The 16,457-nt window shown below is 49.9% G+C and overlaps 1 protein-coding gene across 7 annotated transcripts in view; it reads right to left on the bottom strand.

The window, feature by feature from the left end:
- Positions 1-2,047: 2,047 nt before the first annotated feature.
- Positions 2,048-16,457, bottom strand: part of PKNOX2 (PBX/knotted 1 homeobox 2) — a 267,659-nt gene continuing 253,249 nt past the window's right edge. For all 7 annotated transcript variants that reach the window (XM_031016196.3, XM_055356316.2, XM_031016199.3 and 4 more), the window contains 3 exons: positions 6,359-6,435; positions 5,304-5,482; positions 2,048-4,277 (listed from right to left, as the gene is read on the bottom strand). In XM_031016196.3, the coding sequence (XP_030872056.2) occupies positions 4,051-4,277; positions 5,304-5,482; positions 6,359-6,435 (483 nt within the window). In that variant the 3' untranslated portion in view covers positions 2,048-4,050. The remainder of the gene's footprint in view (positions 4,278-5,303; positions 5,483-6,358; positions 6,436-16,457) is intronic.

Raw genomic sequence — 16,457 nt, 5'->3', positions numbered from 1 at the left:
GGTTTTGGGTAAAGGAAACCTTCCCCTACCCCTCGCCCTGTCATCCATCTCTTGAATTTCCACAGGGATTATGGCGTGTCTTTTCCTTGGGTTGGGTAGCATTTGGGTCATGCACAGAGAGAGGTTGTTGGCTCCTAAAAATACAACTACCTACATCTCAAGTGATTTCAGAAACCCCTTTTCAGCCGGGAGTGGTAGCTCACGCCTGTAACCTCAGCACTTTGGGTTGCTGAGGCAGGCAGATCTCTTGAGCTCAGGAGTTGGAGACCAGCCTGGGCAACATGACAAAACCACATCTCTGCAAAAACAAAACAAAACAAAACAAAATTAGCTGGGCCTTGTGGTGCATGCCTGTAGTCCCAGCTACTCAGGAGGCCAAGGCAGGATAATCACTTGAACCTGGGAGGCGGAGGTTGCAGGAAGCCGAAATTGTGCCATGGTACTCCGGCCTGAGTGATGGGAGTGAAACCCTGTCTCAAAAATAAATAAATAATAATAATAATTTTAAAAGGCCGGGCGCAGTGGCTCACACCTGTAATCCCAGCACTTTTGGAGGCCGAGGCAGGTGGATCACCTGAGGTCCGGAGTTCGAGACCAGCTTGACCAACATGGAGAAACCCCATCTCTACTAAAAATACAAAATTAGCAGGGTGTGTTGATTCATGCCTGTAATCCCAGCTACTTGGAAGGCTGAGGCAGGAGAATCGCTTGAACCCAGGAGGCAGAGGTTGCGGTGAGCCGAGATCGTGCCATTGCACTCCAGCCCTCCAGCCTGGGCAACAAGAGCAAAACTCCGTCTCAAAAAAAAAAAAAAAAGAAAAAAGAAACCCACTTTCAGTTGGCAGCGTGATTGAAAAGATGGCTGGCAGAACTTGATAGAAAAACTTGGCGGGGAGAGTGTAGGACAGGCTACTCTGCAATTTCTTTAGAATAGTGTTCCCTAAAGTGTGTTTTGTGGAATATTGGTATAACTTGAATAGATATTACTTGAAAAAAAGGGAGGTGGAGCAAATCTGGGAACAATTGAAACAAAGTTCAACAGGTTTCTTTCCTGTAGGACTTTTCAGAGCCTTTAGTATAATAATGTGCATGACGAAACTCTACTAACAAAATAGAATATGCAGTTAATCTTAGGCTAATTTGGGCATGGATTTTTTTTTTTTTTTGGTAGCATATCTTTCAACAGTGTGTTCCTTAGAAACCACTGTCTTAAAGGACTGTTGTCTTCCCAGCTCTGGAGGTGAGGTTCCAATCATCTTGCAGTTCTTAAGATTTTCTTCCTCTACCCAGAGAGGCGGGGTTTCTGTAGAGTTTGCAGAACTCTCTCCAGGTGTGAGGAGGGGGAGGGAGGTTGGGCTCCCTGAGGGCAGTGATGCAGGGAACTCCACCAGAGCTGGTCAGAGCCCACTTTGCCTGTGTAACCAACCACTGGCTTCCCTATCTTCCACCTGGCCATGGGGTGATCTGCCAGTACGTGCAAACTCTCCAGCATTCCTGAACGTGAACAAGGCACTCCCCTCCTGCTTCTAAACAGATGCCCCAGACCTCTCAGCAAGTGTGGCTAAAGAAGGTACCCTCTCGTCTGGCGCTGACAAGAAGGCCTGCCTCTCACTTCTGTGAGGAGGTCAGCTGCCCGAGTTTCTTCTTGCCTGGGGGATTATGGTGCTGACCCCTGGGATTCAAGGCCGAGAATGGAGACAGGAAAGCAAAAGCCTTTGAGGGAGGTGGAGTATGGTGGACAAGAGGGACCGGATTCATAGCTTCCGCTGTGGTCGGGGAAGCTGTCAGGAGAGGGCAGTGCAGAGCTTCCTTGCCTTCTCTCCCCAGCTCTGCCTTACAACTGGCTGCACACAAGGTGAGTGTGCTGAAATTGGCTCTTCCTCCCCAGACAGGGCAGCTGAGCTCACGCAGGACGCACATCTACCTTGTCCCCTTCCCTGGGTAGTCAGGTGTATACTGAGGCCTCCAAATTTTGTCTGGCCTCGGGTCCCGTGAAAAGAGCAAAGGATTGCCACAGCAACCACAGAAAGAGAATTGTGCACCAGGGTTACGGTAGGTAATAAGATTTACTGAAAACGTCTCGGCCACATTCAGTACTGGTTTGGTGGATACATCAGAAGGAGGTTGCATAACATTAGGCAGGTGGAGGGGCTGAGAGGAAGAGATGTGGGCACCTGTGTGCCAGTGTGTCCGTGCTGGGGGACGCCTGTCCGGGTGGTGAGTGGAACGGTGTGTGTGTGTGTGTGTCTGTGTGCGCGTGTTAAGAAAAACGAACCAGAAAAGGAAATGCATTTTATCCCACTGCACATTGCAAAAGTCTCACGCCAAAAAAGCTAGACTTTCCTCTATGTATGGCATCAAAAGGGAGTAAAAAAATGATTGGATCACCCAGATTATAAATAAGGTTATTTGTTTCTCAAAAATCCTTATTAAAACATTAAATATCAGCTCTTTTGGGGGAGAAATACATTCATTTCAGGGAGACCTTGGAAGAGTGACCATCCTTTTGCTCTACCCCAACCAGGTGGGGGAGGGGAAGCCCCAGAGGGCCCCGAGGGTCCCCTCCAGTTGAGCCAGGTAGCCACTCACATCCTGCCACTGAAGGAGATGGCTAATGCACAATTTACAAATGAAACTGCACGTCCATTAAATTAAACCCAATGGAAAACACACGTGTGACCTGTCCTGTCATTCACAGCCATGGGGTGAGAGGGAACCGGAGGAGAGGGTGCCAACCAAGGGGGTCTGGAAGGTGGGTGGGAGGGTATGTGTTAGGGTGGACAGTGGAGAGCCTCCTCTTCCTTCCAGGAGCCCCAGTTCCTCCAGGGCTGTGGATAGCAGGGTTAGAACAGCAGGGTGGGTGGGGTGTGTGGGATGGGTATCCCCGCAGGCTCTTGGGTGCCATTCTCTGGGCCCTCCCCCACATTTAGGATATTGATGGGAAGAGGGATGTAGCACCTTCTCCAACCCCTGGCTTCCCACTGGACTAGATGCTTTCCAATGTTTCTTCTGCCTTCCCTGAAGGACAGAATGAAGAAAGGAAGCTGGAGGCTGATGGAGCCAGGCTGGGAGCAAAGGGATGGCCGTGGCGACCTGCGGGGTGGAAAGATTCCCAGATAACCTGGTTTCACCTTCTCTGAAGGTCTATGGAGGGCGTGGAGCACTGAGGGTGGGAACATCTAGGGTAAAACACCATTGTCCTGTTGTTACAGGAGCTAAGTTCTGTGATCACCTAGGGACAGCTGTGGCCTCAAAGTCACCTCGATATGATTCCTAGCCCAGGGTCTGCCATCTCCTTGGCTCCTGGAGTCAACCCAGAAGGGACTCCTCTTAACCTCCCACAGGTTGAGCCCACCAGCTTACAATTGGTTTCCAGGAGAGAGTGAAGGGCACTGTGGCTCCCATCCCTTTCTCCTATGTCCATGGCTGCTGTGCGCAGAGACAGGGCCTTGGAGGGATGAGCTGGAGCCCGGTGGATTCCATCCCATTCTGATCTGCAAGATGTGATGCCTCAGGCCCTCCCACTCCTCTGGCCACTGGTTATGCTTTGGGGCTCCCTCCTGCCCTTGAATGTCTGTCAAAGGAGCTGAGAACCTTCTGGGGATGAAACTCAGTCCCCCTTTGTCTCTCCCCTTCCTTCTAAGTCTGTCCCCGGGCAAAGGCCTACTCTGCAAACAGCACCAATCTGCCTCAGTGCAGGGCTTGTAAACAACTCAAGTCCTTCCGTGGGTGGGGGCCATGGGTGCCATCTGTCTTCAGGGATTTGGTGAGTCCAGATCTCACTCCTGTCTTTCCATACAGGCTGCTCGACTGGCCCCGCCAAACAGAGTCCTCGGCAGTTCAAGGGTAGTGGGGCTGGGGTCCTCATTGAAGCTCGGTGGTTGGGAAGGAACAGGTGTCTCCTTTGCCTTTCTTCAAGCTACTGATTTGGGGAAGCTAGGGCCCAACTCCGTCGGTGCTTCCTGCCCGTGTCCCCTTCCCCCCCACCCTGAAGGCCTCCCAGTGACACTCCTCTCCTGCTCAGTGATCAGTGCCATCTGGGCTGCCCGACTACTCCAGGGAGTCACTGTGTTCCAAGCCCAGGTCGCTGACATTTGTCGTCTGCAGCTGGTCGACCTCCTCCTCCAGCTCCTCCTCCTCCTCCTCTTCCATCTCATCCTCATCCTCTTCTTCCGTCCCATCCAATGAGTCATCGTGTGCAGCCATCATAGCCTGCTGCATGGCCATGGTGGCACTGTCTGAGGACAGGGACTGCAGGTTGTCCAAGTTGATGGAACCTGCGAGAGAAAGCCAGGGTCAGGACGAGGCAGGGGCTGCTGGTCAGGGCCAGCACCTCTGTGTTGGACAGGGTTTAATGGACTGGCTCATAGAGCAGTGAACTCCTTGTTTTTAGAGCTGTCCAAGCCTGAGCTGGACAATGCCCTGGTATGAAGTCTCCCATCCATTCACTAGTCAGCTCCTCCCTGCTCCATCTCAGGAAGCAGCACTCCCAGCCACCGTTCACTGCGCATTTTCTTCATGTGTTGGCCACTTTTGACTTTCTAACAATTCTGTAAGGCAGGTATTATTATCCCCATTCTGTCTCAGACAGTTAAGTCATTAGCTCAAGATGACATTGTCAGCGATGACAGAGTTGGAATTTTCTCCCAGGCTGGTCCAGGCCCCTAAATCTGTTTTTTTTTTTTTCCCATCATAACCCATAAGATGGCTCATCACAAAGGAACCTGTGCGCAACCATACGCATACACGTGTGCGTGAGGTTATGTGTGCACACACGCACACCTACGCTCCACTCCCCATACAGAGCTATCTTCATATGCCAAGCTATAAAATGCTTGGCTCATTGAATTATTCATTGTGCACTAGGCGACTGGCAATTAGAAAAGAGTATATGGAGGGTGTGATGGAGAGGCTGGGAAAACAGAGCTCTTCCTGGCCCCTGTTCACCAGCCAGCTGCCTGCCTTGATATTTATAGATGGCCTTGGCTCCTGAAGAGCTGTGCAGATACTGACTGGTGCTAAGGAACTCAGATGCATGCGGACATGGGGGGCTCTGCTGAGCAGTCACTGACTTGCGTGACCACCAACTCCCGCTTTTCTTTATGAGAGTGCATCTGGTCTGTTAAATTAGGTACAAAAACATCCCCTTCTTTAGGGCTTTGGGGAGGGATAATCACTGTGGCAGGGCAGCGATGGGAGCCCAGGTAAGGAGACAGCCCTTGAATCTTTGCACGGCTTGACCTGAAGAAGCTCCAGGAGCACCCCCAGCCCTTGTCTAGGGTGCACTCAGCCCCGGTTCTTACCATCGGGGTTTGTCCCTGGGGCACCGCCCTGCTGTTGCAGCACCCCCGCAGCGATGGAGTTGGGCCAGAATCTTTGGGTGGGCCGGTGCTGAGACTTGATCTTCTTGGCTTTGGGGGCAGGATCTGGGTTGCTGGCATCAAGCATGGGCTGCAGGATGCGCCTCCGGGCATTGATGAACCTGCCCAGAGGTAAAGTGGAGACCTGGTTAGTCATCACCTGCATGGCCTTGGGGTGGGGGCAGGGAGGGTGAAGCTGCCTTCAGACTCCATTTCACAGAGCAGACCGGAGTTCCCATCCCGGATGTAAAAGCCCAGCAAGGAGGAGGGCCCTGGGTGCTGAGAAGTTCATGAAATTTCCTGGGGCTTGGTAACTGCAAAGTCGTATGGGAAGAATGCATGGGGGGTCAGAAATCCCTGCTCAAGACCTTCCAGGTTGAACGGAGGAGGAGAGCATGGTAGTCATAGGCACTAACCTCTGACTTCTCTCCAGAGAGCCAAGGGCTTGGATCAGGGCCCTCAACTCTGGGGTCTACTTCCATCCAGCCAGACCTTGCTCTCTGAGCTCCCCTGACAGCCCAGCCAGGCACAGAGGCTGGGAAAGCCGAGATCCCTGTGGGGTCAGAATGGCTACTCTTCCTCCCTCTCCCCACTCCCAGCTTTGCAGCTAGTTTTAGTCTCAGTTCACATGGGGGTGGGGTAGACCAGATGACCACTGGCCTCCAGTGCACAGGTGCGGGCAATCCTGTCTGTCTCTGAAGTGCAGGTGGGCTGGGTGCTCAGGTGGGCGTGGGTTTTCTCTTCCTCAAGAAGCTTCCAGGGATGTGCCTGACACAATGTCCCAGCAGAGGGCGCTGAGAAGCTGCAGATGAAGCCACAGGTACCAGTGTTGATTCTTGCTTTCTGCTTCTAGCCTAAGTCGGGGGGGACTGGCATGGTAGCTGGGCTGAGATTGAGGCAGATCCTGGCATTCGAGTCTCTTTTCCCTGCTACGCATTCCCCTGCCCAGAAGGTGGCCCCTGGATCTGGGAGCCTGCGTGCAGGTGATGCAAACTCACCAGTTGTTTACTTGCAGGAGGGTGAGGTTGGTCTGGGCTGCGATCTGCCTCTTCTCATCCTCCGTGGGGTAGGGGTGCTGAAACGAGAGGTGGAGACTAGTGAGGGCTGGGCACATGCTGATCTGGCCCCCCAAGGGACTGTGCCCATGCCATGGGCACTATCCTGAGCCAGGCAGCCCGAGTGGTTTGGGAACCAAAATTGGGGAAGTGTCATGTTTGCTCCCCACAGAGAATGGACCTAGAGCTAGGAAGGCTGCCCCATGCCTGAGACTCCACATCCCGGGCTGGCCAGTCCTCAGCCAAGCCCCCACAATGGGGAGCCAGGGAGGTTTCCCAAGACCAAGATGGTTCAGTACTGACAGCTTCCAAGGCATATCCTTCTCACTTGATCCTCACTGCCACCCCCAGCAGGCAGGGCAGGCATTGTCAGTGTTAGGGTTTCCAATGGCCTCAAACGCCCATAGAAGGTGGTAGGCGGGGTGAATGGATCAATTTAAGTTAACTGCTATTTACTGAATATCTACTATGTGCCCAGATTTATGCTAGGCATGGCTAGGAGACAGAAGAGTACTACTTGTATAGTGCTTTATAACCTGTAAAATGCTTTCATGCATTTTATTCATTAAAAAATCATCATTTTATTTAATAAAGCACATCATTGAAACTCTGAAAGGCAGGCAGGTTAGGTATCGTTATTCCCACTTTGCAGATGAAGAGACGGAATGACTCCTCCAGTGTCCCCCAGATGGTAGCACCAGCTCAGGTCTTCCGCTTTGGGTCCAGTCTTTCTTCCATTGCTTCATGATGCCACTTTATGGGACTGAGTGGAGGCGAGAAAGAGAGCAGGGCAGGTGTCTCAGTCCCCCGCATGCTGCAGCCCGTGCACTGACTACGCATCTGTCTCCCTCTCTCAGACTGTGCTTCAGGACGGCACTGGGATACTGAATGTATCCCCAGTGCCTTCCACATACAAATGACATACAAATGCCTGCTGAGTGAAGGAAAGCAAAAGCACAGCACTCGATGCTGTGGTTTGGGTGATGAGCACTGTAGAGGCTAAGAAGGAGAGAAATGCAGTGGTGGGGAAGACTGAACAGGTCACATTAAAGAATGAGAAGGCTCTGGGTGGCAGTGGGAAGAGAGTCGTGACCCCATTGGGAGGGAGGCCACAGGATGGCTGAGTCTATGCATCCCTAGGACTTGTTCAGGCCACAGCCCAGTGCCTGGCACCCAGCAGGCATGCAATTAAGGTGTGGCGAACGTCTGAATAAGTCAGAGTTTTGTCCTGGAAGCTAGAGGAGGTTTGGGGGCTCTTATGGCAGAAGATCAAGCCATCCAGCATCCTCAGGCTAAAATCATTCCTTTTGATTGGAGTGGTATTAGAAAGTGGTGCTTGAGCTGCCTAAGGTCCCCGAGATGGGAGGTCTCAAAATCTGGCTCTATCGTGACTAGCTATGAAATCTCAGGCACGTCGCTTAACTACACATCAGCAAGTCATCTGACAAATAAATGAAATTATACTTGTAAAATGCTCAATAAAAGGTACGAATACTCTTATTATCAGGGGGTGTTACAAGGTGCTTAAAACTTTCTGAGGGAAAAGGCTGCGGCCAGCAGCCTTGGTGGTACTCGCATTATCGGTGGAAAAGGAGGAGCAGCCTCTCCCCTACCTCAGCATCCCCCAGATGAAGCCATCAGGACCATGTGTTGCTTTAATTCAAACCTCTGACCCTCACCACCATGCCAAGGCAGCTGGGACTTGTGATTCATACAGTATTAAGATTCTAACAAGAAAGAAGGCACATCAGCATTACAGGAGCCGATTTTCATTCTAATTGGGAAGGAGCGGAGGGAGGATGGGAGGAGAGGGTGCGGATGGCCCCAGGGGGCAGAGGGGCAAGGACTCTAGGAGCTCTGACACCTTCTGGGGTCAAGCCCTAGTGCCTGGCTCCAACCTCCCTATTTGTGGGAAAGAGCCAAGCAGCCTCCCTGTCCATAGCCAGCTGGTCTGTAGACAAAATGCAGCAAAAATATGGTGATTTTTTGGCCTTCCCGGATGCAAGGGCCTTTCATGCCTCCATGCCTTCGCACGTGCTGGCCCTCCTCTGGAGCACGCTTCCTCCTGCCTGTCCTCATGTGCCTTTCTGAGCTTCTGTGAGGGCCTGCCACAGATCACAGCCTCTGCAAGGCCCTTCCCGACTCCCTGAGGCAAAGCTGGTCACTGTGGCCTCTGAATGATTGCTTTTCGCCCACTAGATGGCAAGATATGTGTCCCCCACTAGGCCATGAGCTTCTCTCAGGCAGGGACCCCATCTTATTAGACATTGTTTATTTCCAGTGTGCAGACCAGGCACAGTGTGCAGACAGGCAAAGAGGCCAGTGTTGAAGGATTGTGTAGTGAACTGAGGAATGAACTAGCACAATAAGGAGACGCAGACTTGTTTCTTGAGCAGAGCTAGTGGCCGTGCTGGCTGTGCCGGTTCACCAGCCCACAACTGTTGGGCATCTGCCACATCCTGGGTGCTGGCAAGTGAAAGGTATCTGAAGTTAAGAACTCACAGACTAGACGGGAAGAAAAAAAGGAGGAAAAAGCCTCTCTATTAATGGGAAGTCTGTGCTAAGTACCCCTCTGGTGACAAAAGAAGAAAGTCCTTAGGGAAGGGGATTTCAGCTGGACTTTGAAGAATGGCAAAGCCAATCTAGTAGAGGAGAGGATGATGTTCCAGGCAGGAGCCTTGCACTGGGACTTATATTTAAGCCGGTAGGATGAAAAGTTCTTCCACTGTTAACGGCCTCCAGAGAAGGAAATCCTCCAGCCTTCTTTGGAAGAATAATGTTTGCTGTCTCTAAGGAGCCTTCTGTTGTCGGGCCCCCATTCTGAGTGAATGTCACAAATACACAGATTAACATGCTCCAGTCCAGTGGGGAGCTATGAGAAGCAATGCCACCCAAAACTGGCTGCTTGCTCTCTTATGAATGAGGATAGAAAGCCCCTAACCACCGCCTGGTGCAAGTCCTCACCACCTATCCCTCCTGGAACCAGTATCTCAGGACGCACGCTGTGGGGCTGTGGGGTAAGCAGCAGCGTTTAGCAGCTCTGGGGACAGGTGTGTCAGCCAGAACATTCCTGGCACCACATCTGAGTGGTCATGGGAGCAGTCCAGCTCGTACACGCCTCAGACCACATGATTCCTGAGGACAGAGTCAAAATAGTCCTGGCCTCTGGACAGACCATGGTTAGGTCAGCGCTACTTTTAGCACAACTGGCCGGGCTTGGGGCCAAGGAGGGGAAGAAGAATCAAATGAGATCACAGCAAACCATCAAGGCACAGTGGCTGCTCTCTGATCGTTATTGGAGGGAACTCCCTGGATTTGGAAGAGAAGGGCCCAGACAGTAGCTCTCTGGAAGTAGATAATCCTTCCTTGAAAAAGAAGTATATACAGTTCATGAAAAGCAAGGAAAAGAAAAAGAAAAAGAGGTACAGAACAGACTAGAAGATGACAGAGCCTTCTCAGGGACAGCTGGAGCCTCACACGACTGGGCAGTGCTGCCAGGGAGTAAAGGACCTTCAGAAATGGGATCAAGTCCTGACCCACCCTTTAACATTGTGTGACCTTGACACACGCAAGTGACCTTTGTTTGTTTTATGTCTTCCATCCCTAGATGGAAGTAGCAAAACAGTGACTACCTCTTGGACGTGGGGATGATTTAATGAGATAGTGCAGGGTAAGCCTGTGTGCTCCATTGACTCGCTCTGTGCAATGCACTGAAGCCTCCCGGCATCATCTAGTTGAATACTCAAGGACTCTAGAGAAGGGAATTATGGTATTTACACCAAGTAGGTGTCTCAGGGCACTATAGTTGCCACCGGGAAGTTCCGCTGAAATCTGACCTCAACTCTTTCCCATCTCTCTCTGATACCTCCCTTTATAGCCCCATAACGCAACTCTCCTCTGGACTAAACTGATACTAAAAGCATCTTTCAATTGAAAGAGTGAGTTCTGCCCAGGGGCTGGTTCAGAAGGAAGCTAAGCCAGTTCTGGTTCACAGGTCCCTGGATATTTCTTTCATGCACAGCCCATTGGCAATTGTCCTTCCACCTCCTAGCCATGTAGATCTCACCACGAGGTGAGCCAGTTCACCAAGGGACACAGCAGATGGGAAGCCGCAGCCTGTCAGTGTCAATAGACACTGAGGTGCTGGTGGAGCGGGGCATGGAGGCTGATTCAGATCAGCGAGCTTCCATTAGGTTTCCTACCATCAGCAGCGCTGCACCAGAGTCCACTACACGCTTTTCCCCTCCTCTCCCTCTTGACAGCTGTGGGGCCATGGGCTGCTGCCAGCCACCACTCTGGGGTGGTTCCACTCTAGGAGGGCCAGAGACCCAGAGGAAGGCAGCCAGGATGGTGGGGGCCCCAAAACGACCACATTCCATCACATCTAAGAGGCCACTGATGGTGGGATGTACCCAATTTCAGAGATGTTAAAATGGAAGAAAAGAAAAGCCTTTTAGAATAAAGAGAAGCACAATAAATCACCCGAGAAACTTCTCTTTCTGTAGTCATTGCCCTTGTTCACGCTTTCCATTCTTTTATTTTTGCTCTCATTTTTATCCCTGCTCCCCTTAAAACTGTGAACACTCAGAAAAGTACGAAGAAAAGCAAACACCCATGTAACCACCCCCAGGTCAAAAAAATAGGATACTACCAGCCCCCCACAAACCCCCTTCTGTCCCCCCAAACACCTCTCCAAAGATCTCCTGACTTTTACAGTAACCACTTTTTTGCTTTTCTTTGTAGTTTTGCTATCTGTGTTACATCCTAAACATGATGGCCTAGTTGACATCAGGTTTTTGAACCTGATGTAAATGGAATCATTCATCCATGCTGGCTCTGTTTAACTGTAATTGTTCCTTTTAATCGCTGTGTAGTTTTCCACTGTGAAGACACACTGCTGTCCCATTCTTCACCTTCCTGCAATCTCAAAACTATTCTCTTTCCCTCTGGTTTCTGTGTCAATCTATCCTTCACAATGCCAGCAAGATGGGTCCTTCTTAACCTCCTCCCCATCCCCATCCCTGATAAGTGAAGCCCTCTCGGATGCCCCTTCTATGAGCTCTGAGCACTTGCCCTATCTAGGATTCTTCCTACTACAGGGGCTTTGGATCTGTGTAGCTACCTGTCACCCCAAGGGGCAGGCTGCAAGTGTTTTGAGAAAAGGGACCATGTCTTTCTTTTCAACCCTACCTCACTAGCACCAAGGAAAAATGTGTGGCATGTGGTAAGTGTTCAGTACGCATCTGTTGAATGAACGAACACGGGGCCTTCGGAGTAACTGGTACTTCTCACCATTTCCTGTGGGCATCTGCAGGTTAAAGGTGAGTGGGGAAAGCATCAGTGATCGGATCCCCCAGGAGCTCCACCTAGAGGCAGGTTGCTCTACTCACTAATAATGCTGCTTTTTCAATTATTGTTGAACGTATATTCAGGGAGGATGTGGAAGAGAAAAAGGGGGTACTTAAGAGTCCATTAAGGCACACTGGTCACCTCTCTAAAGAAGACGTGGAGGCAGTACTGTTAGAAGTAGGTGAGAACACGGACTCTAGAGTCAGACTGCCCAGGTTTGAATCCTTGTCTTGTCTCTAACCAGCGTGAGACCTTGGGCAAATTACTTAGTTTCTTCTTCTGTAAAATGGGAGAGATAATTCCACCTGCTTCAAGGTTGCTATAAGAATTAAATGAGTATATATGTATATATGTGTATATACATACGTATATATGTATGTGTATACATATGTGTGTGTGTGTGTGTGTGTGTAGCTAAACTGATCAGTATCAGTAAATGAGTTAATATACGAAAGCTATTTAGAACGGTGCTTAGTGTACTCTGTGAGTGTTTGTTAAATAAATAACAAATAAAATAAGTCTGTAGCTTGACGCATGTGGCTGTGTCTCTGAAGAAGCCACAGGTTGTTTCCTGGCAGATGGCAGGAGCCTCCCAGCAGCCCCTTCTGTGAGCATACAAATACGCTCATTTTTTCAAATGGGTTTTATTTCCTGCATGTACTATGATGGGGACATTTTATCCTAACCTGAGTCTTAAGCTTCTTGGGGAATGCTGTGAGGTTGTAAATCTCCTGCAGCCATTTTTCAGGTGGACTTTCTTAGAGCTGCAGCCCTCTGGGGTGTCCTGGGGCTCAGTGCAACCCAGGGGTCTCCTGCACACCTTCCTTTTTCAGCGCCTCCATGCAACCCTGCAGCTGACTTGCCTGTTGTTGACAAGGCTCAGTCTTGGATGGAGAAGCATCAATCCAATTCTTCCTTCCCTGGGGACTCATTGCCAGCGGGGCACACACCCTGGGACAGCATTACACCAGGGGATGCCTCCGACAGTCAAACATCACTCCTGGGGAGCTGGAGGGCAGCTTCTCTCTAGATCCCTACAGCGAAGGATGGGTGGAGAAAACACTCTCACCCCACAGGCAGGAGTCTGAGGTCTAAGATTTCTCTGGGACAAAGAGAGAAATGTAACCAAGAACCCAGCTGGCCTGACCTCCTTCCTCCTGGTAGCCGTACACTAAAGGCCTTCAGGCACAGATGCCTGAACAGTGTCTAGAATGAAGACAGTCGTGGCTGGGGTAAGGGGCCACAGTGTTCCCAGCCTTCAAGAGTGAGAATAAGGGGTGAAGAGGGTTTGATGACCACAACAACTTGGAGCGAGGGGTCACTCCCTGTGGCCAGTACGAATCATAGTGGCATTGATGATTATCTAAGAGATAATTGTCATCCAAAATGACCCCTCCTTTTGCTCTTCCTACCCAATCCTAAATCCTAGCCATCCTTCATAAGGCCCAGCTCAAATGCCAGCTTCTTCAACCAAACCCTTTTAACCAACATCTCAAGATTACACAGAGCTCTCAGGGTCTCTGTGTCCAGCTTCTCTCACAGGACAGGAGCCCTCTACACCAGCGCTTTTCAGCCAGCATACCCCAATAAGGTATAAGTGTGCAGACAGCGGTGCCCTCGGCCCCGGGTGTGGTTTGCAGAGTCTGGAGCAGCAAGGGCTCCCCGGCTGGTCTCCGGGCGTAAGCAGCCTAGTGGCTTTACTATCATTTTCTACGCGTGCTGACATAAAAAATGTGACATGCCGGCCTGCAAGGCCACCATCGTTCAGTGCATAGCCCTTTGCTCTGACGGGTAGGAAGGCGTTTCTTCTGAACACGTGGCCACCCGCCAGGCACTGTGTTTTCTAACATATTGTCAATCCTATTCATCATAGGTAGCATTTCTATCTCCATTTTATAAAGAGGAAAGCAATATCAGAGAAGTTCATTAATCTGTTCCAGATCACACAGTAAGTAAAATTAGAGCTTGGACCAACTCAAGCCTGTCTGCCTCCAAAGCCCTTGCTCCTTGCGCTACACCATGCTGCCATAAAGGAACAGGCTGCCCGAGTCTTCTTTTCTGCAGGCAAAATATCCCCAGACCCCTCAGCCGCTCCTCACATGACATGCTTCCTGTTAGGGTCACTGGAGCAAACATCTCCCCATCCTGCCTGCCCCCTCTGAAGATGATTGTCAAAGAACTTTTTTCAACCTGATTCTAGGGCCTGGACACACTCTTCTGGCTCTTGAGCTGCTCGAGTGTCCGTGCTTGTATAATAGCACTTGATTACGTCATGGGTTGACCTCTCCTGGCTTATGTCTATCATTTATTTCCCCAATTACACAATCAACCCCCTTAGTGCTGCAATCACACCTCATACCTGAAATTTGGGTGTTTGTGAAGAGATATGTTATTTGGAACTTAGCTCATGTTTTTTTTTCATAGACAGAAGTTATTCTAAAAACAGGCAGTTTTCCTGGCCAGTACTAAAAGCCACTTTGGTTAAAGATCTGTGTTCAAGTCGGGAGGGGTCCATGGGCTTCAGGAAGGACAGGCGAGAGACTGCTCTCTGCTTTCAGGGTCAGAACTAGACTGGGGAAGACTCCATGATTGATGCAAGTGAACCTTCAGCGTCTCCTTTTTGTGCCCCATTGACACGATGCCCCAGTTCCTTTTCTCAGAAGCCCCTGGGTTCTGTGTCACCCTACAGTCAGCATGCTGAATCTCAGGCCTCTGGGACCCCCGACTTCAGGGTCAAATGCCCTGAAACTATGTTCACAATGATCTAAATAAGCTTTCATCAGATTCTCAAAAGATAGAGAGGCTTAGAGAGGTTGAGAACAATTGCTAGAAACTTCTCTGCACCCCATTCTGGCTTGGCTCCTCGAAACTCTGTTAGAAAGTATTTTAACCTTCATCTTCTACCACCAACAAGCACTAGCATTCTTCTCATTTTTTTTTTTTTTTTTGAGATGGAGTCTTGCTCTGTCACCCAGGCTGGAGTGCAGTGGCGCAATCTCAGCTCACTGCAAGCTCCACCTCCCAGGTTCACGCCATTCTCCTGTCTCAGCCTCCCAAGTAGCTGGGACTACAGGTGCCTGTCACCACGCCTGGCTAATTTTTTTGTATTTTTAGTAGAGTGAGGTTTCACCGTGTTAGCCAGGATGGTCTCGATCTCCTGACCTCATGATCCGCCCACCTCGGCCTCCCAAAGTGCTGGGATTAAAGGCGTGAGCCACCGCGCCCGGCCCCCATTCTTTTTTTTTTTTTTAATAAAAAACTCAGCTTTTTTGGGGGAAATGTGGTGGGGAGGGAACGGGGTCTTACTCTGTTGTCCAGGCTGGAGTGCAGTGGCACAATCAGGGCTCACTGCAGCCTTGACCTCCTGGGCTCAAATGATCCTCCTACCTCAGGCCCACAAATAGCTGGGACTACAGGTGCCCACCACCATGCCTGGCTACTTTTTTGTATTTTTAGTAGAGACGGGGTTTTGCCGTGTTGCCCAGGCTGGTCTCGAATTCTTAGACTCAGGCTATCCACCCACCTCAGCCTCCCAAAGTGCTGGCATGATTACAGGTGTGAGCCACTGCACCCGGCCTTTTTTTTTTTTTTTTAATTTTTTCTTTTTTTAAACAGATGAGGTCTCGCTATGTTGCTCAGGCTGGTCTCGAACTCTCAGGCTCAAGCAATCCTCCCGCCTTGGCCTCCTAAAGTGCTGGGATTACCACTGTGCCTGGCCCCATTCTTCCCATGAAGCTGACCTTAGCTGAGTAGGAATAGTAAAGCAAGCTTTTGAACTAATTCATACTAAGCTGTGAGTAAATGATGGCCTCACAGCCTTTCATAGTCATTGCTTTTTACAGGGATTGGATAGTTTAAAATGGGTCTCTAATAGTGGAATTTCATTAAAAAGTTAATCCTTAATATGTATGCAAGTGGAATTTCAGACAGTATGAGGAAGTTAAAGGAATAGGTAGCAGACAAAATACTCTGGAACAAAAATGGGCCAGTCTCCCTAAGCCATTTTCTTTTTTTTTTTTTTTGTTTTTTTTTTTAGGGGTTCTTGCTTTCCTCCATAGGTTCCCCAAAAGTTTTGTGGTTTCTCTCAGCATTTTCCAAGGCAAGGCCAATTATGGGAACTCTCAATGAGACTGGAGGCATTTGCAGCAGTAGCGGTGCCTGTATCGGGACAAAGAATCTTCACGCCCATCTGCTTATTCTATTCTCACAACAACCTATGAGCTGGATATTGTGGCTACCGTTTTACAGCGGGAGAAACAGAGGCTTCACAAGGTCAAACAATCACCCAAGCTCGCCAAGCTAGGTAGAGGGGGTGGTGAAAACTCAACCCAGGTCCTGCCCCAGGAACCATGTCCTTTCCATAGGCTATGTGGTTTCTAAGAAACATTGCCATTCCTATGTCAGGCATGTGGATGGGTCCTGTAGGTGGGCCTTTGACAGAGATACAGCTAGAGAGAGTCAACCTCCAGTATCCGTGGGGAACTGTTTCCAGGACCCCTGGTGAATACCAAAATTCATGGATGCTCAAGTCCCTGATATAACATGATATAGTATTTGCATATAACCTACAAACATCCTCCCGTATATTTTAAAACATTTCCAGATTACTTACAATAATGAATACAGTGTAAATGCTACATAAATAGTTATTATACTGTGTTGTTTAGGGAATAATGACAAGAAAAAAGGCGAT

Source organism: Gorilla gorilla, chromosome 9, assembly GCF_029281585.2.
Source record: "Gorilla gorilla gorilla isolate KB3781 chromosome 9, NHGRI_mGorGor1-v2.1_pri, whole genome shotgun sequence".
In the NCBI taxonomy this organism is placed as follows: Eukaryota; Metazoa; Chordata; class Mammalia; order Primates; family Hominidae; genus Gorilla; species Gorilla gorilla.
Note: the sequence above shows the minus strand (reverse complement) of the source record. Positions and strands in the feature narration are given on the sequence as shown.